Source organism: Natrix helvetica (assembly GCF_964273705.1).
Source record: "Natrix helvetica genome assembly, chromosome: 5".
Taxonomy (NCBI): Eukaryota; Metazoa; Chordata; class Lepidosauria; order Squamata; family Natricidae; genus Natrix; species Natrix helvetica.
The window spans coordinates 54,773,598-54,798,135 of NC_138551.1; the positions used below are offsets into that span (position 1 = coordinate 54,773,598).

General features: G+C 40.6%; 1 protein-coding gene across 1 annotated transcript in view; it reads right to left on the reverse strand.

Annotated features, from left to right (window-relative positions):
• SORCS1 (sortilin related VPS10 domain containing receptor 1) overlaps positions 1–24,538 on the reverse strand; it is a 454,044-nt gene that overhangs the window by 51,057 nt on the left and 378,449 nt on the right. The window contains 6 exon segments of the mRNA XM_081955321.1: positions 12,931–13,061; positions 14,902–15,019; positions 16,212–16,319; positions 18,321–18,412; positions 22,030–22,106; positions 22,671–22,773. Coding sequence (XP_081811447.1) covers positions 12,931–13,061; positions 14,902–15,019; positions 16,212–16,319; positions 18,321–18,412; positions 22,030–22,106; positions 22,671–22,773 — 629 coding nt within the window.

Genomic DNA, 24,538 nt, shown 5'->3' on the forward strand with positions numbered 1-24,538 from the left:
ATCCTTTTATTAAAACCCCCTGTATTACAAAGGCATTTTAATAAAAAGATTGTGATGATGTCAGTGCCTCACCAGCCATAAATCTCACCGCAAGTCACTGATACTGAGAGATAGAGGATCGCATCGCAGAACATAAGAATGCAGTCAGAATAGAAGAAAAAACTTCCTCCCTGTTCCATCACCTTAAAGCAACAGGACATGAAATTGATTTTGAAAGAATAATAATAATAATAATAAGAAATATTTATTTCTTAGCCGCACCCTCTCCCGAAGGACTCGGGGCGGCGTACAACAAAACATAGGAAATAAATATATCGACATACATATAACAAAACATATACCAAGACATATACACGACATATACAAGGAGGAGGTAAACTGATAGATAAAAACAAGTAAAAACACAATGTTTAAAAACCCCTAAATAAATTGAATGCAATTAAAATACCCCAAATAAAAAACCCGTCAGGAGCGATATAGTTGGATCAAAGTTGAGCCAGGCCAGCAACTTGAAAAAGCTGGGTCTTGAGATTTACACGAAAGGAGCGGAGGTCAGAGGTATTCCTAATATCCAGAGGGAGGTCATTCCACAGGGCTGGGCCCGCCACAGAGAAGGCTCTACTCCTAGGCGCCGCCCCTCGACACTGTCTGGTAGACGGCACCTGGAGGAGGCCCTCTCTGTGCGAGCGGATTGGTCGCAGGGATGTATGGGGCAGAATACGATCCCGCAAGTAACTAGGACCTGAGCCATGGAGCGCTTTAAAGATTGTTATCAAAACCTTGAAACGCACCCGATAGACCATAGGAAGCCAGTGCAGCTCGCGCAGGAACGGTGTCACATGGGAGTACCTAGTACTCCCCATAATTACCCGCGCGGCTGCGTTCTGGACCAACTGTAGCCTCCGGGTGCATTTCAAGGGAAGCCCCATGTAGAGAACGTTACAGTAGTCCAAGCGAGACGTCACCAGCGCATGAGTGACTGTGGGTAAGGCGTCCCTGTCCAGTAGGGGGCGCAATTGGCGCACCAGGCGAACCTGGCGGAACGCCCCCCTTGCCACGGCTGTCACATGGTCATCCATGGACAGCCGGGCATCCAGGAGGACGCCCAAATTGCGCGCCCGCTCCACGGGGGCAAGTTGAATGCCCCCAATGGCCAATGATGGAATTAATTGGCTGAACCAGGGAGCCGGTACCCACAGCCAGTCCGTCTTGGAGGGGTTGAGTTTGAGTCGGTTGTCATCCATCCAGATCCGTACGGCTTCCACACACCGGGACATCACTTCGATGGCCTCGTTGGGGTGGTTCGGGGTGGAAAAGTACAGCTGAGTATCATCAGTGTACAGATGGTATCCCACCCCGAAACCACGGATGATCTCACCCAGCGGCTTCATATATGTGTTGAACAGGAGTGGCGAGAGGACCGACCCCTGTGGCACCCCACAAGTAAGGGGGCGTAGGGTCGACCTCTCCTCCCCTGCCAACACACGCTGCGTCCGGCCAGAAAGGTAGGAGCCGAACCACCGCAAAACGGTGCCCCGGACCCCCAACCCCTCCAGCCGGCGCAGCAGGATACCATGGTCGATGGTATCAAAAGCCGCCGAGAGGTCTAATAGGACCAGGATAGAGGAACAACCTCTATCTCTGGCCCTCCAGAGATCATCCACCAACGCGACCAAGGCCGTCTCCGTGCTGTGACCGGGGAGGAAGCCGGACTGGCGCGGGTCTAGATAATCATTTTCCTCCAGATGCCGTGGAAACTGGTAGGCCACCACACTCTCTACAACCTTCGCCAAAAAGGGAAGGTTAGAGACAGGACGATAATTGGCCAGCTCCAAAGGATCCAGGGAAGGCTTCTTGAGCAAGGGTCTCACCACCGCCTCTTTCAAGGCGGCCGGGAGAGACCCCTCGCTCAGCGAAGCGTTCACTAGGTCCAGGAGCCAGTCTCGTGTAACCTCCCAGGATGCCAGTACAAGCCAGGAGGGGCACGGGTCCAATAAACATGTGGTGGGTCGCAGTCGTCCACGCATTCTGTCCAAATCCTCGATGGCAACCAAGTCAAACTCCTCCCAGGTCGATTCCTCAAGACTCGCCACGGACGTCTCCATTGGACCACTAACAGGGACCCAATCCTTCCGGATTTGAGCGATTTTATCCTGCAGATATTTCCCAAATTCCTCTGCTCTGCCCTGTAGAGGGGCCTCCCGCGGCCTCTGAAACAAGAGGGAGCGGGACATCCGAAACAGGGCGGCAGGGCGGTTCTCTGCGGATGCAATGAGAGTGGCAACAATATTGGCGTTTGGCCACTCTCAATGCCACAAGGTACGTCCTTAAATGGGCTCGTGCCTGTGTTCGATCAAGTTCGGAACGAGAGGATCTCCAACGACTCTCTAGACGTCTCTTGCGGCATTTCATCACCCTCAGCTCCTCGGTAAACCAAGGGGCCAGGGTGGATCGTTGCCGCCGGAGAGGCCGCAAAGGCGCCACCCGGTTCAAGGCCCCGGTAGTCGCATTATTCCACGCGACCACCAGGTCCTCTACCCGGGGGCGGGTCAAGGTTACAGGAGGTGGCCCAAGCTCCGTCTGGAACCTATCTGGTTCCATCAGGCGCCTGGGGCGGAACCATCTAGTGCTTTCCGGTTCCACCTCCCCGCAGTGGGAGGTAGCACCAGGGAAGTCAAGACGAAGGAGTGAGTGATCTGACCATGACAGGGGAGTGATGGTTAAGTCCCCTCCTCCCAGATCACTCAACCACTGGCCAGAGACAAAAACGAGGTCCAGAGTGTGTCCTCCCTCGTGTGTCGGGCCCTGAACCAATTGAGTCAGGTCCATGGCTGTCATGGAAGCCATGAACTCCCGAACCCCCTCTGATGCTTCTCCCATCGATGGCAGGTTAAAATCCCCCATCACTAAAAGTTTGGGGGTCTCGACCGCCACCGATGCGATCAGCTCGAGGAGTTCAGGCAGGGCCGCTGATGTATAGCGAGGAGCCAGGTGTACTATCAGCAGGCCCAACTGTCTCCCAGGGCCCCATTTCACGACAAGGGATTCACATCCGGACGTCTGTGGCACAGTAGACTCCCTCGGCTCTAAGTCCTCCCGAATAATTACTGCCACCCCACCGCCCCTTCCCTGGGCCCGGGGCTGGTGAAATGCTCGGTAGCCTGGTGGGCACATTTCCACGAGGGGAAGATCTCCCTTGTGGCCCAACCAGGTCTCCGTTATTCCCGCAAGGTCCGGCTCCCCTCTAAAATTAGATCGTGAATGAGGGGGGCCTTGTTAACAACGGACCTCGCATTGCATAACAACAGCCTCAGGCCCTGGGTCTGTAACTCTTGACCACCTAGACCGCGGGGATTGGTACAAGCGACCGGGTGTAACCAGCAACCACGGTCTCCCAACCGACTATAAGTTCTTAATCTGTCCTCGTATCTGCCCCTCCCTGCGACCGTTGGAATTAAAGAGCCATGTATAGGAATGATATCCTCCCCCTCCTCCTCCCTTCCGCTCCTTCTGCTCGCGACCACACCTGGAGGCCCGGCTCTCACATCGCTCCTGATCTGACCCACCCGCCCCCGCCCCCCCACCCTGGAGCCCCCTAAAAAGGATAAAAAACATTTCATTAAAAAACCCCTAAGTTTGCGCTTCCTCCACCTCTCTGGGTTCACAAACCCGTCATCAAGGTGGGCCCCGGAGGGGGCAAAGGGCCATGCCTGCAAGAGGGGGGATTCCCGCAGCTGGAGCAAGTCTGACCTCGAATACGTAATGGTAAAAAGCTATGACAAAGTCAGGGTGCTGTTGATGTTAAAATCAATAAGCCAGGATCTAATGGGAGGAAAGAAATGTCCACGATCACAACTAGGTGGGAAGATCTTATGTTGGCCAGGTGATTGGTTGGAAGATGGATGGTAAATAAATAGATGGAGGCCTGGGTGCGGTCCATTATGGGCGGAAGAGGGCAGATAGTTTGTAGTAGCTAGTTGTTATAAAATAGCAGATGGCGAGGGTGAGAGGGGGAGAGGTAGTAGGAGTAGCCCGGCAGGTGAAATGCCATAAGTCATAAATAGCAGGAAGTCAGCAGGATACCAGATGTTAAACGGGCAGATTATAGTCATCAGGGGCACCTGGGCACAAGCCATGGCAGGTAGTTTGCAAAAGGACAATAGATCTTTGTCTGCCAGGTGGGGGGGGGGCAATAGATCTTAGTCTGCCAGGTGGGGGGGGGGCTCCTGCCTGTCTCCAGGACAGGCCCTGTTCTGCCCCTAATGCAGAAGCCCTGTTCTGCCCCCCTTCCCCTTTCTGCCTGGTTCCAGCACACAGCACAGCTTCCAGCAGCTAGTCCTGGCTTCAACCTGCCTCCCCTCCTGGTCTGGGCGCCGTTCCAGCCGACTTACGGCCCTCTCGGAGGCCTTCCGTCGGCATCCTGCGTCACGGGCCTCTCTCCGTCCTCGCGCTGCCCTCCGGTGGCCGCCGCCATAATCGGTCTCCAATTCCAACTGCAATCCCCATGTCAGCCAGTGCTTTCTTAATCTCCCTCTGGCTATTTGCCATCCTGACGGACCAAATTAGGTCTCAAAGAAAACCAGGGTGGTCATTGAGGCCCAAAAGGTGGAAAAAGGGCCGGCAGCAACCCCTCCTTTGTCAAAGAGCTCCGGAGCATTTTCGGAGCTCAGAAGTCAGCTGCCATTCCCCGGAAGCTCCTCCTCCTCCTCCTAACGTTTCTTTCGAAGCCGAGGTTTCATAATTAACCAAATTAATCTCCAAAACTGAACATTTCAACAAAAGAATAATTATGGAAGCCATAGAAATAGAGAAACACCCCCACTACATGAATAAACTGACGATACCTCCCGCCTACCAGACATCTAAAAACTAGCCCTAGTCAACAAACAAGTCCCAACCACGAAAACCGACACCGGACCCAGAACAACACAGGACGTCACCACCAATCACTCTCACCAGACTCAAACCCAAACCCTCCCATAGACGAAATGCAACCACCATCCAGAAGCCAAACCACGGCGGCATCACCAACTGCTGCATCCCCGTCTGACCCCCACACAAAGAAAACTGACACATGCCATGAACACATGGCTAGACCGCAAACTTGGAGCCAAACCAAAACCCAGGATGTTACACCTCAGCCATCTGCTCAGAACATTACATCACAGAACTCAGGAGGTTACAACACAAAGGCTCAGGATGTTACAATGCAGCCAACCCCCCAGGAGGTTGCAGCACAGGACTCAGGATATTACTACAATAGAGCTCAGGAGGTCATCACACAGCCCATTACCCACAAAAAAAAAAACAATGGGCACACAGCCAGTACCTCAGGAAGTTACGAAACAGCTGACTAATCTGCAAACATCAACTCTATCAACTAATCAAGATGTTACAACACAGCCAACCAATCTGCTTGCAGCAACAAAGCCAACACTCCACACACACCCACACCAGTTCTGATCTCGCTTTGCTCACACAAGCACGAGGCCGAAGACACCAGCCTGAGGATGACGAGTGGGACTTCGTCAAAACGTTGCCAAGATACCCTCAATCTTACACGGGAAAAGACCCGAATACACCAAAACCTCCATACCTGTACCCGTGAAAATCTACGAAAACATATATATGGTTTTGTTGTATTCTTGTTGTATTCGGGTCTTTTCCCATGTAAGATTGAGCTTACAAGGGGAAAAGACCCGAATACAACAAGGCCAGCATACCTATACCTGTGAAAATCTACGAATATATATATATATATGTATGTATGTATGTATGTATGTATGTATGTATGTATGTATGTTGTATGTATGTACACATATATATATATATACACACACACACACACACACACATATGATAAAGAGTCTCTCTCTCTCTTACACACATGCACGCACACACACACACAGTGTATATATACTCTGTACACTGTATATGTAACATCCTCTAAGAATAATCCAAAATGTAGAACTAAACCAAATTAGGATTCAAAGTCATGGTGGAGTTTTATTGGACACAGGACATTAAGTCATGCATAATCCCAAAATGTCGTTGAAAATTTTCTTGGCAACTACAGAGCACCAAACTACTTTTAGCTAGTTGAGAAACTTCTTACTGCATGCAAGATCATGAAGTGGAACATCAATGAAGGCTCACACTTGGACTTTTTTCCTGAAAATCTAGGTGCAATTACTGACAAACGTGATGAAAGTTTTTACAAGGACATTGGCACAATGGAAAAAGGGTATCAGACCAACTGGATCTCTCACTGCTGGCTAATTGTTGGATACTGCAGCGAGATTCATCAGACACTAAGACACAAAAATCAGCAGCAAAATATTTTTGGTCCTGTTTAACTCAAGCAGCAAGTCCGAAACATTATGCAAATAAATACATTATAGACATTAACATTGATTTCACATTTTTCAAGATTCTGAAATTATAGTGATGTTTAGTTTGAAGGGGTCTATTATAATCATCAAAAGTATTTCAGGAAGAAAAAACTTTTGAAAAAAAATGTTGTCCAGTGAAATAAGTGACTGCCAATGCTTGTTTGGAGTGCTGGGTGGACTGCAATGCTCCAAGATACCTTGGCTTGATGCAGCTTACCCATTAAATTTAGTCACTTTAGAAACAGATGTATGGAATCTGAGGGATATTGTTGGAAATGTGGGGAGGAAAGTAAAGAATGTGGAGAGGAAAGTAAAGAATGTGGAGGAGAAAATAAAACAGGTGAAAAAGGGGGAAGTTACAGAAATAAGAATTAGTGGACAACTAGAGACAGAGTGAGTATGCGCAAATGGGGTGAAAGCTGAGAAATTTAGGAGAAAACATGGAGAGGTGGAATGGAGCTTCTGCTAGGAGCTTGAAGAAGAAGTTGCAAAGCAATTAGCAAGGAATACATGAATCAGAAGAAGAAAGTAAGGAACAAATTAAGAAGAAGAACATTATGCCTCAGTGTTCAGTTAATTAATATCTAATTACAGTATATCTTAGTTGTTGATCAGGATTATGTGTTTTGATTGCTCAACCTGCACCTATCTGAAAAACCCAAGTAGAGAGTATGGGATGCTTACAAGATCCATGAGTCTCAGTAGGCTCTGGTTGAGTGAATACGTGACTGACCATAAACTGAATCTGGTAAGTTTGTTTAGGAGTGTGCATATAGTTTTCCATGTTTTTCCAATTTTTAATCCAAGCATCCATAATACGTCACACACAGAGATTGTATTCAGCCAGTTCTAACAGGTTCTGGAGAACTGGTTCTGGAAATTTGGAGAACTGGCAAATAGGCTGGCCCCGCCCCCGCTGATTGCCAGCTGATCTTCTTTTGTTACCCCGAACAAGAGAACGGAGCCGGAAAGCAAGTTAGTGGAGTGGGAGAGAATGGGGATTTTGCAGTAACCTTCTCCAAGGAGTGGAGAAGGAATGGGAATTTTGCAGTATCCTTTCCCTGTCATGCCCACAAAGCCACACCCTCAAAGCTACACCAGGTCCCCAAAGCCACAAAGCCACGCCCATAGAACCAGTAGTAAAAAAAAAAATGAATCCCACCACCGGTCACACAGATATGCATTTTAAAGCGATAAAGCGGACAATCTATATCCAAATGTAAGATTAGGCTTTAATGAAATTCTAAGATTTGAGAATTTAAGTAGCTCAGGGTTGAACTGGAACTGCAGAGTCCTCGGTTCTTGTTTGCTTGCAAATGTTTCTTTACTCCAATAGATAACATCATCACTGCCTTTGAGTGTGGGGTTTGCTCCCCCTCCCATTCTGTCAGTGTTAGTGGGGTATGGTTTTCTGCTTGGTAGTTCATTGATTAGGATATCATTTTCTGGTTGATTCTTTATCCATCTAATATAATTCCAGTTTATCTGTGCGTTTATGCTGAAAAGGGTGTATTTTTTTTGTTTCCTTCTTAGTTTTTTATTGCCTCTTCTGAACAGTGTGTAAATATTGTTTATTTCCATGTGTCTAATTCCTTGGCATTTTGGATTTGCTTGGTGTAGGACTTTCAGTTTCCTATCTGAAATTGTGATTCAGTATGCCATTTGCAGTGAGATGAAGGAGTTTTCACTGTATTCTGGCTGCTAGTTGGTGTCCATGCTCTGCTAATTCTCTGCTATCTGTTCTGCATAGTGGCTGATACAGTCCTTACACTGAATGTTGTAGATGACATCTGTTTTTTTTTTCTCTCCTCCTCCTGGGATTACTGGGACTTCGGTCTTAAAATTTGTTAGGATCACCATGCATCCTATTGTTTTACTTGAAAATTGTTTTACCTAATTATTAAATTAAAATTGAAACTTTCTTTCTTGTCAAAGAACACTGATGGAGTGTGGATAGAGAGGGGAAGAAATATGTTCAAGTTGTGTTTTAATGTAAACCAACCTAATTGTACCCACAGAGTTACTGTTTTCCTCTGGATCACAGTTATCCATTTATTCAGCACTTCTCCAAACTCTGTAATGCAGTTAAATGATGAAAAAAAAATGCTTCCGAAATGGATGTCAGGAAAATTGTATTAAAAGTGATTACGCTGTGGAAAATAGAATTCACACAGAACAAGACTGATGATGCATTAGTATTGTAATCTAGACTTATCTTTTTTCTGAAAAAACAAATACTTGATCTGTTGCTGGAATGGTCCCATTTATGCTGGAATAAAGCCCATGAAAATCTGGCAAGGAAATGCTTTAATAACACATATGTCACTGTGTAATCCATTTATTACTTAGATAAATACAGGTTGGTTTCTATGCAGTTGCTAGGATATAATATTTCTGGAACTAAGTTCCATTGTGACATTCATTCCTGAAACACTATTGCCCCCTGGCTGTAAAATGTGGCAATGCATACAAATCAAATATCTCTGCACTGACTTTCTTTTTCTTTCCTATTCTTTAATATATAATTCTTTCAAGCACAGTTCAGGGATTACTAATTCTGCTCTCACAGGAAATGTGCACACTTTTCCCCAGAATCTGTGACAAATCTGAAAATAATTCAAACTTGTAAGTGCAATGACAGGTTTTCTTTTGGTCTGATAATCAAACATGATTCTTGATTTTTTTTAAAGATTTTTTAAAAAAACAAATAAATAAACTAAAACAAATAAATATAATTTAAAATATTTTTCATTAAAAGCTAAAAACAAAATGCCGTAACACTTTGTTCTGGGTTATTTCTAATTTTGTTCTGGGACTTCAACTACCTTAGTTCTAGATGGCAGTATTGATAAATCTTAATCATTTTACACTATGGCAGACTGACCCTTTGGGGCTGTCCTGGATTTGCGACTCCTGCTGAAAAAGCAGGTGTCAGTCATGCTAGGATAATCTTTGTACAACTTTGTGTTGTGCGTCAGTTGTGGCCGTTCTGGAATCAGAAGTCCTTGGGCTTCGTCATTCAACCCTGGTTATCTCACTTTTGGACTACTGCAATGAGGTGTACATGGGGCTACTCTTGAAGAACATTCAAAAGCTTCAACTGGTGCAGAGTGTGGCAGAGCAGGCAGTTCTTGATAGTCCTAGGGTGGACATTATTACACCATTGCTCTGCAAGCTGCACTAGATGGTGGGTTGCTTCCAGATACAATTCATAGTATTAGTTATTACCTTTAAAATTCAGCATGACATGGATCCAGATTATTTGAGGAAATGTCTCACCCCAATGCACTGACTTACTCCAGCTGGGCCAGCAGAAGAGGCATGCTACAGGTCCTATCAGTCATTAGACTGGCAGGATCCAAGAAAAGATCTTTCTTTGTTGTGGTTCCTGCCCTTTGAAATATCTTATCCTCTGAGGTGAGATTGACTCTCATCCTTTTGACCTTCTAAAAGGGCCAAATAACTGGCTGTGCCAGATAACTTGTGGCCCCAGTGGGGGAACATTAGACTGCATGTGGTTGTTGAATTAAGAGGCATCCCACCTCCCTCTCCCAGGCATCCTGCTCCCTTCCTCCCCATCTTTTAACCAAAATGTTATCTTTGACTGTAATTCCATTTTTATCACTTTAGAAATATGTCTATTATGATGTTAATGCTTTTAATGTTGTAAGGCTCCCAGAGTCTCTTTGAAATATGATGGGAGGAAAATAAATAAAATAAATAAATAAATAAATGAATGAATATGATTAACAGAATAACAGAGTTGGAAAGGACCTTGGAAGTATTCTAGTTCAACCCTGTGCTCAAGAAGGAAACTATACCATCCCATACAAATGGTGCCCAATCTCTTCTTAAAAACCTCCAGAGATGGAGCACTTACAACTTCTGAAGGCAAGCCCTGTTAAAGTGTGGGCAAGTAGGAGGCTTGACACCGCTGAGGTAAATTGGAACGTTTAATTGTAACAGGCAATAACAGCAAATGAAGGAGAGAAGCAAAGCTTTCCCTGCTTGACAGTTATTTATATGGAGCTGTCAAGCAGGGTAACCAATCAGACAAGGCAAACAGCCTGCGCTCAGCCAAGCCGTGTCTTAGCCAATCAGACGCGGCTTGGCTATTGCTGGCAGTCAGGCAGGGTAAGTGGGTCGTAAGTGGAGGAATACTACAAGCCCCTTCCACTGATTAATTTTTCTCACTGTCAGGAAATTTCTTCTTAGTTTTAGCTTGGATCTCTTCTTGAGAAGTTTCTATTCATTTCTTTTTCTCCTATTGCAGGTGCTTTGGAGATAGGTTGATGCTCTTTGTAAGCGATTCATATCATCCCTAGTCCTTCTTTTTGTTAGACTAAGTCTAACAAAACTACATACCAAGTCCTTGCAACCATTCTTCATATGTTTTAGCCCTTAATTATCTTTGTTTCTCTCTTTCTAGAGCCTTAACATCTTTTTATACCATGCTGACCAAAACTACTAAGTATTCTAAATGTGGGTTTATCAAAGCAGTATAAAAGTGATACTAACACTTCATATGATTTTGATTCTATCCTGTTGATACAGTCTGGGACTGCATTTTTGGCAGCTGAAGCAAACTGGTGGCTCATATTTAAATGGTTGTCCACCAAGACTCCTAGATTTGTCTCATTATTAAGCTAGATACATCTATTCTATACCCATGTATGATTTTTTTTCTTGCTTAAAAACCTCACTTTTCTGACGACTGAATTGCTTTTGTTGGATAGGGCCAGTATTCAACTTGGTCAAGATCTTCCTGGCTTTTGATCTCATCTTCTGACAAGTTGGCTATTTCACACAGCTTGGTGTCATCTGCAAATTTGAGGATATGTTGAAGAGTATTGGGCCTAAGATAGTACTTTGGATACCCCACTCCATATAAATGTAGTTCCATTAAGACATATTGAGTGTGGTGCTTCAGTAATTACAAATTCATCTAGTGATGAGATGATATTTAAGCCACATGTTTCTATCTTAGCAAGTAGTAGGTTGTTTTCTACTTTGTCAAATGTCTAATGAAGTCCAAGTATACTATGTCCACAGCATTTCACTGATACACTAATTTAGTGACTTTGTCAAAGAATGCAATAAGGTTTGTCTGGCATGAACTGTTTTTGACAAATCCATGTTGATTTCTAATAACAACTTGGCTTGCTTCTAGGTGTGCACATGTTTTGTTGCTTGATTAGCTTTTCCAGGATCTTTCCAGCTGTTGATATGAGGTCTGTAGCTTCCTGGATCCCTTTTTTCCCTTTTTTGGAGATGGGAATAATGACAGCTCTTTTCCCATCTTCTAGTAACTCCCCAGTGCTCCAGGATGTTTGAAAGGTATGGTTCAGTGGTTTCAGGATCACGTCCACCAGCTTGTTCGGAATTCTGGGCTGTAATCCATCTGGTCTCTATGATTTGAATTTGTCTATAATGGATAGGTAGTGTCTTACTGGTTTCTTGTCTATTTTGGCTTGCATTCTATTTGTTGAGATGGGCTAAGAAATGTTACATTCTAGTCTTCTTGAATTCTGATTTTTAATGAGAAGAATTTTAGTTCCTGTTCCTTCCTCAGGAGCAGCATAACCCCAGAGATGCAGTGATCTTTTGGCCTCCGAAAGGTCGCAGAGACTTGGCCTTTCCTAGAATGAGGCTCTCTGTAATGACTGGAAATTGAATGACGGTAGTTGGTATTAATTACATTATATTTTCATATGTGTTGTTTTTTCACCTTGGTAGATTTGCTTCTGCCTTTAATTCTATGTTAGTTGCGCAGATTTGCAGCTTATGGTTGAGCAACCATGTAAATTGATTAAATGCATAAAGAAACAAACAAATTATTAAATCCAGAATGTTCAATTCTTACTGCATGCTCGTTTCTGTTCTTATAGCTTGTCACTGATATTATAAAACATGGCATAGCAAGCAGGATTTAGGAACTGAGTGTAGGAAGCATGGAGAGTGAGGAGTTATATTTATAAGAAAGGTTGCAGTGAAACTAACTATGTTAAATGAGACTACAGTACTTGTATAAATGGGAGACCTGTAGGGTGCAAAGCCTATAATTGCATTTAGTTGAATTAAGTTGCAATTACCCTGCAGCACCTTTTTGGACAGCCATGAAAAGGTTAGAGCTTGATATCCCCTTAATGCTGCCCTTTTTCAAGTGCTTGGAGAACATTAGCATGTATCATTGCACCAAGATTACTTCTGCATTATTCTTCACTAATGCAGACATGAATTGGTAATAGTATGTTACTGCCTACTACCGTCTTACTAGCAAGACAGGACGAAACATGCATTCAAGTCATGAAACCCTGATGTCACCATTTATGAACTATATATAGGATGTTCTATAACCTTACTAATGTAGGAGCATGTGCTGAGGTAGTGCCACATTAATTTAGAAAGACGATTCCCTTCTATCCAATCTCTAGGGCTTTTTTTGTCCCCTGGAAGAAAGTCAGGCTACATGCACACCTATAGCCAAATCCATATAAGCTGTGACCTTGTACACTCTCCGTTATTAAGCACAACTCACCAGTCAAAGTCTGCTTCTGTGCAGACACATGGCTGAGAGGACATGGCTCCGGCGTACTTGCCTTGCATGCATTTCTTTTCCGACTTACGCTTCTTGTAAGTCCTTTTGGCTCCCATGATGCATGCTTCTCCCTGAGCAAAGAAAAGATATGAAGGCTTTTACCACAGTAATCAGGTGCATTTTTGCAAATTGCAAATGTAAACAATTATCGTATACTAATGCAAAAAGAAACAGTGGGGACCATTCATATTTTTCTACGGTGAGAACAAAGTCGCCGCATATTCAGTGGCACAAAGACCACAGTGGTAGGCCTATAATGGAAAAGAAATGTGTGTGTGTAGATGATCCTCAACCTAAGACCACAACTGGGATGAGAATTTTCATTCTTAATCAAGGTGGTTGTTAAGTGAGTTCTGCCCAACTTTACATTTTTTTTGCCCCAGTGATGCTAATCACTGCAGTTGTTAAGTGAACCACATAGTTGTTAAATGAGTGATGGCTTTCCCCATGGACTTTGCTTATTGGAAGCTGCTGGTGAGATTGCAAATGTTGATCATGTGACCTCAGAATGCTGCAACCCTCATAAATACATGCCGATTGCCAAGCGTCCAAATTTTGATTCCTGTGACTGTGCAGACACTGCAGTGGGCATAAGTGCAAGGATCCACTGTAAGTTACTTTTCTCAGTGCAATTATAATTTCGAACGGTTGATAAATGAATGCTTGCAAGTCAAGGGCTACCTACTATATATGTATGGCTATGAGCAAAAAGTATAAACCTGGATTTATTCCTTTCCCATTCCCACATCAGAGGGGGAAAAAAAAACTTCGACCCACCTACTCCCTGGAATGAGACCCCCGGGAATAAAACACAGCACATACAATATAGAAGCTAGGTTTTAGTAATTTGACCAAAATTCTATTAAATAAAAAGTAAGTAACTTTTTTTTTAAAAGGCAGCCTCAATTTTTCAAGAGATGGCCGGGAGCTTTCTAATGTCAAACAGTCATGAATGAGTCCACCCTGACTTCAAGCGCCAAGCTCAATATGCTATCCAAACTGCTTGTCCACACCTGGTTATAAAGCCCCCAGCCATCTCTTATAAGATTGAGGCTGCCTTGAAAAAAAAAACCAAAGTGAGTTGATAGGGCCTAGAAATCCTATACTCTTGTAAATTTATGACACCTAGCTGTGATTAGGCTTTCCAAGTCTGAGAATAGCTTCCCTTTAATATCCTTTTGTATTGGTTGGTTGTAGTAGTTAGGTAGTTTTGAGTAGTTCTGTCCATAACACAGATTTTTTTTTTAAATGTTCAGTAGCAGCCTCATTGCAGGGCCTCCGAATGTTGCCTGTCTCAGCCAGCTGAACTTGAGAAAACAACCATGTAGATTCCCAAATAAGGAGAATTAAGAACTGGCAACAGTCAAATTAACACTGAACTGATTCTTACTTAGTGCCATTAACTAGTGTCTAGTGTAACAGTGTGACTAGATTAAATTATTTTGGAATTGAAGGTTATTTTGGTTTGTAAGGATGGCAAATGACACGGAGAAACTAGGACACTGGGCACATTTTTTTTTTTTTTTGGAAAGTGAACTATTCTAAGACTGCACATTTTAAAGAGAGGAAGATATTGTTTTCTGTCCAGAAACTGAACTGAACACGGCAGAGATAGCTTTTTTTTGGTCTGGCCTTGGGACCAGCCCTGTTTCTATTTCTGTACCTCCTTGTCTTTCAAAATAGGTGGGGAGAAATTCACCATTCAGTTCAAAACAATGAAATGCGAAGCCATTTTCTTCTCCAATTTGTTTCAGGTTTTACCTTTCACCATAAATGCTTACTAGTTGGACTGTATACAAAGTGTTAAGGGGTGATGGATTCAATGATTTTGAAGCAATAAATTAGGTTGATCTCAACTTTTAATTAATTACTATATTACATTTTAATTCAATTCTAGGTCAGACTTTTTACCTGGCTATGAAGCTGCCAAGGTCGGTAATCATCATCCGCACACCGTCTATCAAAAATGGACTTGTAATCCACTTTTACCAACTGCCACTCAGAACGATGGCTGAAGTGTCCAAAAACGCTAAATAAAGACATTGAATGATTATAATAGTAGGAGACTATTTTATTTTAACAGATCAGCAAAATGAAATGAATATAATTCTATACATATCCCCTTACAAGTTATGGCCCATAATAAAAAAGGGGCTTATCTGGTGTATACAGGAAATCATAAACAAGCTTCTAATCTCTTTAGTGATACATTGCAGTTATAATAACAGCTTTCAACGATATTGTAAGTTACAGATTTAATTATGAGCACAGGTGGCTAGTATATAAAGAGTGGGATTTATGGGAAGGGGGGAGGGAGGGAGGGAGGAAAGAAGGAAGGAAGCTTCCAAACCCAAATACTAGTATTATTTGTTTATTTTTTTCATTTATTTACAATATTTATAAATTGCTGATTTCCACTATTATTGAAGAAAATGGTGGTTATTCTATTGGAAACTGGCTGCATGAATTTGAACAAATTAAAACTCCAATAATCAAACATTAAATATATAGCAATAATCAAAGCAGTGTAACTTTTCTTACACATAAACACCCTTCCACACATACCCATGCACAAAACTATTTATTAACAGGAATTAGTGGATAAATGTTCTGCTACATAGTACTTGATGAAAAATTAAGCATTATGTTATGTACCGTAAATCAACTACAATCTGCGTTGGTGCATCATCTCACAGATGCAAATTGCTCTACTTCAATATGGTTAAAGTTCAAGACAGGAGAGAATTGCTGAAATTGGCTATTTTATTTTACAGACCGGGCTTATGTTCCCGGACTCCTCAATACATGATAAAGCAGTGAAGTACATCTGACGTGCTCTGCTGATTAGCAGAAAGGCACGCCCCTTTCCTTCTTTAGATGTTCATATCCAAAAGTGTCCTTTGCTTGAATCTCCATCCAAAAAATCCCCACCATTTTGAGGATTTGCAAAAAACCACTGAAGAGTACACTAGAATCATATTGAAGTAATCAGTGTAACACTCCATATTCTATTTATATTCCTACATTACAAATGATATTTCATCTATTATAGTGTCTATATTTAACAATAATAGAGTGGATCCTATTAGTGTTATTTCATGTGAGATACTACGTATTTAATAATGCCAGAGGAGCTGAGGAACCCAGAGTGGAATGGAGCCCATTAAATGGCTGGTGTGAATGTGTGTATTTATTTATAAAAATAAATAACATTTACTCACGTCATTATTAAAGTCTCTTCTCCAGGCTCTCCCAAAACCCCATCAACAAACAGCGGGATGGAGGTGAAACTGTACTTGCTCCAAGATCTTCCCTCATCAAAACTTAACCTGGCGATAACAAGACAAAACAAAACAATAAGACACAGAAGAAACAAAAATAATCTCTTTTTATATTATAAATAGTTTTTCATAACAGATTACAGAAAACTATAATGTTCCTAAAGCATTACAGTAAAAAGAATAAAGAAAAGCTATTTTAAGGACACACAATTTCCCGAACAACTATACATTTCTGTGTTATTTTGCATTACGTTCACATATAATGGCATGTATTTTTGTTCAGAAAAAGAAAACTCAGTTAGTCCTCGAATTACAATAGTTTATTTAGTGACAATTTGAAGTTACAACGGCACTGAAAATGTGACTTATGACTGTTTTTCACACTTATGACCTTTGTAGCATCTCCATGATCATGTGACCAAAATTTAGATGCTTGGTAACTGGTTTCATATTTATGACCATTGTTATGTCCCAAAGTCATGAGATCATAGTTTGGGACCTGCTGATAAGCAAAGTCAATGAGGAAGCCAAATTCAACTGGGTTGTTAACTTATCAACTGTCGGAATTCACTTAACAGCAATAAAGGTCGTAAAATGGGGCAAAACTGACTTAACAAATGTCTTACTTAACAACAGAAATTTTGGGCTCATTTGTGGTTGTAAGTCAAGGACTATCTGTATTATAATGTTAAAGCCCAATACGTATTGTTGTTTAATAGAAGAAATAATTGATTGCAGATAAATGGAAAAAGCTGAATAAAAGTAATCTAATATTACTCTTATATATTGAAGGCATATTAAGCATAATTTCCCTAATTTGGAAAGATTAAGAATGAAGCTATCATTATGAACATTTTAAAAATAGGACATCAAAAAAAGGCATTTAAAATATAGGACACTAAAATACATAACAATTATCATAGAAGTGGCACAATTTTAGGAATGGCTGGAAGTGGATAATGCAAGGTTGTGGCTATTGAATTACAGGTCCCGAGATCCTTCACGATATGTGGGCTTTGGAGTGCTATAGTTCAGCAGTGGAGAGTCACCAGTGGAAAACACAAATATTGTGCTACAATTGTAGAATATGGAATTGTTAAGTACACTAGAAGTATAATAACAGATGCCAAAGTGATAGGCGAATGATTCTTTGCCTAGAATGTTTTTAATATAAACATATTTCTTTATGTACAGTACAATAGATATAAACTAAGATAGGAAACCCACTCCATACGTATCTTTATATATCGTAGCTGCTACAATAAAGGAGATAAATAAATGTTCAGAAATGTATGAATACTGACAATAGCTCAGAATTAGGACTACAAGTACTCTCACACTTAGTAATTGTGGATACAACCACCCACTTGAGATCCTGCCACATTACTTCCATGACACATCATAAATACTAGAACTCTGCATATTTCACTAATTATTTCAAAGAGATTCTCCTGAACGTACAGGAAAGCAAACATAGCATCTCTTTAAAGCAGTTTTTTTTTTAAGACTCCCTCATGTTATACACACCTAGTATAGGAACAAAACAAGATCAGTTATATTGATATGAAAATGGGCTCTTCTGTATTGAATTTGCATTTTTTTGTTACATTTGTCCTTGGTTACTACTTTAAAAAGAAAGAATTTGTTTTTCCCTCAACGTGAATATTTACACCATGTTCCTTCTGGAGTCTCTTACTGTACTTTCTTTTCTTATTCTTCTATTTCAATAGAGTTTAACCTTCAATGTTCTTTATATCTTTAAATTGCAGCTAAATTTCCTAATCTTCAGCTTGAACAAAAAGCAATGCAACTTCTTAATACTATTGTAGATTATAATATTGACCTGCAAGTGTTTTGTTTGTCAAAAATTGTATGTATAAAATGCAGATATAGTTTTATTGGGATGAAAAGAGGCAGCATGCTCATTTGTTTAATTGGCATATCCTGGCACTTAGTAAAAAAGCTTGGTCGCAATCCAACTACTAATGGCATATAATACACAATGAAGGACTCTATGATGAATAGAATTAGAGAAGTCACATTAATTACCAGAGATGTCTGATAGGCAGAGATGTATGTTTCATAGCAACCAAAACCCCACCTTGGTCCAGATAAAGGACACTGTGTTCATCTTCAAAGATCTAGTGAGACACATAAAAAGATAGATGGAATCCTTTGTATGTAGAACCAAGAGCCGACAAGTTTCTTTTGTAATGAATAAGTATATAAACATTTAATACTATTAATGTTATAAATTATATTCTTAGGAATAAGAATAATCACGATTTTATTTCATTGTTTAGAAAAAAAGAGGAAGGAAGGGAGGAAGGGAGGGAGGGAGGGAGGAAGGAAGGAAGGAAGGAAGGAAGGAAGGAAGGAAGGAAGGAAGGAAGGAAGGAGCTTGGTTATCTGCAGAATGGAAGTCTTAATCTATATAGCTGTATACATGGTGAGAATATCAGGTAATGTGATGCCTGAATAGGATTAATAATAACAATTTATTCAAAAGAAAGGTTTACAGTTATTGAACAATGACACTAATCATTATTAATTTTTTTTACTAATTATTTAGTTGTGCCTTATCTGTAGCTTTCCAAGCCAAACACCAAAAAGTAAATATAAATGCATACATTTTTCATGTATTGAAGCATATAAACCTTTTTAGATGAAAAGTTTAGGTACATGAAAAAAAAATGTTCTAAATTCGAACATTGTATACTTTGCTAACCGTAGCTCTAATAAGTATTTGTTTGGCTAGAAATGTGGGATATCAATCAAATGAATATATTTTGCAGATTTAACAACCACAAAAATAGAATGGGAAGACAGTCCATTCCTTTTGGAAAACAAATCAGTTCCTCTGAGAAGTGATGATTCAGAGAATAGATGAACTAGACCCTCAAATGTCCACCTGGAAAGTCTTGCCCAAGAAGTGGACAGTTTCATCACATTCCTAGAAAGAAAGTCTGCTCTACATTTGGAAGCATAAAACCCATCTATTTCTGATAAATGTAGAGCAACCTACTCACAGTGACAAATGCCTTGTTTACTCTTAGATTAGATGACTGCAATCTATGTGACGTTGAGTGTGCTTGCAAACCTCAATTAGTGAACAACACATCATCACAAATACTTTTCTCCAGACTAATCTAAAATTGAAGTGTGCTATCTATCATTTTTGGGGAACCAGTTCTTTCTGGTTTCAGTTTTAAAGCCCTGAAAAGTTAACATTGTCTCTCCTCTTCTTGCAGAATAGTCAGTTTGAGGACTATTCCATTACCAAAAGAAGTTTGGTAGGATTGTTGGATGTTCCTAAAATAAATCTTGTTAGATATCAATCCAATTTTGAGCAAGAGCATATTTTTTTAGATATACTACATACTTTTTAATTGGTACCACATTTGCATTTATATTTAGAGACCTATAGCAGGACTCCCAATGTTTTATGTCTAAGAGATTCAATATGTATTAACAGAGCACTTACACTTTGCTTTGTTAATTCTCTTAAGTATGTACTTGATTTCAGTTTATGAGGTGGTAATTGCATATTAATTAAATGCCAAGTACTTGCTAAAATGTATTCAGTGATATACAAGAGTCATGCATATTGTTGTCCATATTATTATCTGATTGCTGGAGCTCTTTAAATGCTTATACTTAGTTAATGGATATGGAGTTAATTTGAGAAGTAGGAAAGCAAGGGGAAAACAAAACATTTTATTTAGTAATTCTCATTCTTAGTTTTGTGTAAGAGATTGTAGTTATACTCATGTCAGTGGATGTAAATATAGGCCATTCTGAAAGTTAATCTACCAGAAGCACAGTTAACCTTTAAGACTTGAACCAAAGTAATGTTCTTATGTATTGGTTTGATTGTTGTTTATTTCTTGTTCTTATCAATAAAAGGTTCACTAAAGATGAGAAGGCATTCCTGGCAGTTAGAATTGTTTATGTCTAGATGTATTTTGCTACTTATGGAGGATTAAAGTCCTTTTCATATACCATAGCTTTTCAAAAAACGTATCCCCAATTTGCCGAACATGTATATGGAACTTTAGATTTTGAGACAATAATTAAAGTTATAAAAATCAACAGACATTTACTCTATTTAACTATATTTAACAATATTTAATGAGCAAACACCCATTGAAATAAAGCATGCTGATGGGGATTCTAACTGAATGTATATCTCCATTGTCTTTCTAGCAGCCATCAGCTTTCTTTCTCTTAATCACAGAGATGCTCTCCACTGGCTTGTCTTCATCTCTGCTTCTCTCATATATCTAACCTCCCAGCAATTACTGTCCCAGAATAGAGACGTGAACAACTTTTCCTCAATTCCCCTTTCTCATTCCACATATATTTACTAGAAATCCGCCTTCATCTCTTTGTTCAACAGATCAAAGAGACGAAGTTCCCTCTATCTGGGATCACCTACATAACTCCTTCAGATCTACTTTCTATAATTATTTATCCCTTCAGCCTCAAGACCCAGGCTCAAGATTCCTGAAGCTGTAGGAATCTCCTTGGAGGTTTTCCTGGGTAAGGCGCTAGTTTCACTCCTCCCCGCGCTTTAAGCTATATTACACATTTGTTTTCCGTAGCCAATGGAAAAGAGGTTTAGTTACGTATCCACCCATCCCCACTCCCCATCCCCATTTTTCTGTCACCAGACATTTTTTAGCAGGAAGATAATCTCTTTCTTGTTCCTTGAGATTTTGAGTTTTGTGTTCCTGGGTGAAATATGGGAAGGAGAAAGCACATATCTGAGTGAATCAGGCTCATTCATTCATTACAGCATCTTTTTTTTCAAAGGTTTTGTAACCAGGGAATTAAGTTAGCGTAACTTTATAAATGAGAATGCACAGCACAATAGCATGTAAATGATGAACCACACTTTTTCTTGCCATAAAACAGTGAGAGTAGGATTAAACAAAAGGGAAAAGAAAGACAATGAGTTAAAATAACTACTGAGGTGCCAGAGTACTGCTAAAGAATATCATGCAGGATGAAAATATGTGAGTCTTCCATTAATATATAATATCTATGATGGTAACATTCATAATTGTACAAAAAAGGGACAGATGTCCTAAACTGAGATTCTAGTTTGGTCTTCTTACATACAGGAAGAGTGATCATTTAAAATCTTACTTATCAGACCCTTTTGCACAGGTTCCCCTTGGAAGGTAAAAAGTAATTAAGATAGGCTGCCACTAGTCAGACCGAATCCTAGGCTCTTCCTTCAGCCTACCTCTTAAAGCATAAAAAGGAAGATGTTTTGAAAACAATAGAGAAATTAATAAATTTTGTGCTAGCTCAAGAGGTAACTATGAAGGGATGATCTCTCTTTTTAAGCAAATAATTTAAGCAAAACATTAATTATATAAACAGGTCTATCAAAAAAAGGGAAATACATGAAAACAATGGAAGGAAGTCTTCAAGCACACAAAATTCCAACTAAATATAATCATCATAGATATATTAGTTATTTACTAACTTTTGGCCCGAAACAACACATGCTCAAAATTCACTGCAGAGAGGATAGCTGGGGGAGAAATTATCTGCTTCCAGGCCACATTATCCTCAGTTTTATGAGGACTGGAATGTGGAGGATAACAGAAAATTAGCCTCTTTATGGAGATTAACAGTTGCTTTGCCCAATCAAGCAAAATGCTCCAATAAACTGCTCCTCAAAGGTATTTCACACCACTCTCCCTCTCCCCTCAGTTGACCATTTAATGTTTTCATTGTTACTCACTTGTCTCCAAGTGTTTCCAGCATCAGACGAAACAAACATGCTGATATCATTTTCTGACAGCTCTGATCCAATGTTACCTGTAAAGAAAAGTACCCCAACCTGTAAAACTTAAATGTAAAATAAAACTGAAATCTTTGTGCTTTTAGTAATATATATGGTGTCGAACAGTGATGACTTAAGGATGCAATTTATTATAAAACAGAAATGTACATATGTATGTGTGTGTACACATTATATGTGTATATATATAATTTCATATATATTAGTTAATCACGTTGCAATTCTTGCACCAATTTTACAAAATGAGGATAAGTTCATGGCAAGACTCAATTTCATAGCCAGCAGCCAGCAAGAAAGGGTATCACAAAACAAATATTTCCCACCTCTTTTGTTATGTTTTGTTAAATCAATTTTGTTATCTTCCTTGTTTTGCTGACAGAAGATGAGGCACAGTGATTTGACTCAGGCCAAACTTGAGAGTTCATGGAAAAGAAATGAGATTTGAAATAGATCTTTTTGGTTGCAACTATTACTTCGTGTCACCTTTGAACTACAAGTTGAAAATTAGAACTTTTATGTTCCACTTAAATAGCAATAAGAAATTGTAGACTTTTGTTATATAGCACTGGAAGATTTCTTACCAGAGGCCACAATGATTCCTGGAGCTGTATCACGACTGGCAATATTACCAGAAGTGTAAGGATTCTCTGAAACCTTCAGGTGGAGATGAAGGGAGCAATATGGCTTGGAAGAAAACAAACAAGGAGATGCTAATCAGTACTGGAGAGACCATAGCATAGCATAGCATGCATAGCATAGCATAGATCTTGAAGAAGTTATTGATACAGCTGCAGTACTTTTATTGTAATGTATTTTTATACAATTGCATTCATTCCCAAGTGACAAAAAAACCTTGGGAAAGAATCCACAATCCATAACATTCAAAAGCATGAGCACCAGATGTTAGTCACAGAATAGGACCACTTTCCCTTCCTTTGTTAGGCCTTTGTCTATGGCCTTTGTTAGCCTATTTGGTTCCAACTTCTGAAATGTACTACAATGTGATAACAGATGGATCAAAAGTAGCATTTTTGTTAAAATAGATTTCTTCAACTTAGCTTTAGTTAAAATCGGGAAATCACAATTCTTTATCATATTACTGCTTTAAGGATTTATCCACTATGTGCCTGAGAAGGAATTTGAAAACTAGTTGTTGGCAGAAAAATATTGTTTAGTTTATCAGAATGAGCCTTCCCATTAATTTTATCTTCACATAAACCACATTTGACACTTGAGATTGAGGTTTGAAGAAAATGCAAAGTTTTTGATGGGATTTTTTTTTTTAAAAGACAGAAGTAGGTGAAGAGGGCTAAATAAGGAGCCTCCAGCAGAGATAGTGGAATTGAACATGAAAGTGAAGAGATGATTTAGGATGAAACTGAAGTGATGGAATGCTAGCAGGAGTTTTTAGATATCTGTACTTGGATGACAGTAATATGTCAAGACCAGAATTCAAATGAATGTTCTAAATGTTAATGTTCAAGAAAATGAATGATGAAAAGGAAGTCAAAAACGCTGTGAAAATGTTAAAAATGGCAAGGCTGCTGTAAGTATAGAAACATTACAGTGTGGATATGCTGCAAATACAGAAATATTACAATATGTGGTTTCTTTGTAGAGTGGTTATGTGGCTTGTTTAATGAGATAAAGACTGCATCTATGCCTAATGCTTGGAGTACTAATGTATTTTCCTCCTCTATAAGTATGTGAGGTAGTTTAGAGCAAAATGTGGAAAGTGCAGTGTAGCTTTATGTCAAGCAGAGGATGTACAGACCAGATCTTTCTTCTTTAGAAGGGTATTAAGGAGTGTATGACTGTGCTAGATAAAGCTTATTGTGCATTGGTTATGATAAGTAAAGTGGCTTGAATTAGAAAATGTTAACTATGAGCATGGAGTTGAAAGTTCCTGAATGCAATAGGAATGGTATAAGCAGCGATGGCGAACCTTTTTTGGCTCGCATGCCATAAGTGTGGGGAGCGCAGGGGGGGTAGTGTGTGGGCATGCCGCACCCATAATGCAATGTGCGACCTCCCCAGTGCACATGCGCGCACTACAGGCGCGACCCCTCCATTTTTTGCATGCTATTTTTGCCCTTCCTAGTCTCCAGAGGCTTTATAGGAGCCTGGGGAGGGCGAAAACAGCCTCTCCCGCCCCCCGGAAGCCCTCTGGAGGCTTGAGGGACCTTCAGGATGCTTCCCTGAAGCCTCTGGAGCAGTCAAAATGAACCTCCGAGCAAACCGGAAGTGACTTCTGGTTTGCTCGGAGGGTCGTTTTGAGTGCTCCGAAGGCTTGAGGGACCTTCAGGACGCTTCCCTGAAGCCTCCGGAGCAGTCAAAACGACCCTCCAAGCAAACCGGAAGTCTGTTCCCGAACTTCCGGTTTGCCCATAGGGCCGTTTTTTTGTGCTCCGGAGGCTTCAGGGAAGCTCATGAAGCCTCTGGAGGGGGG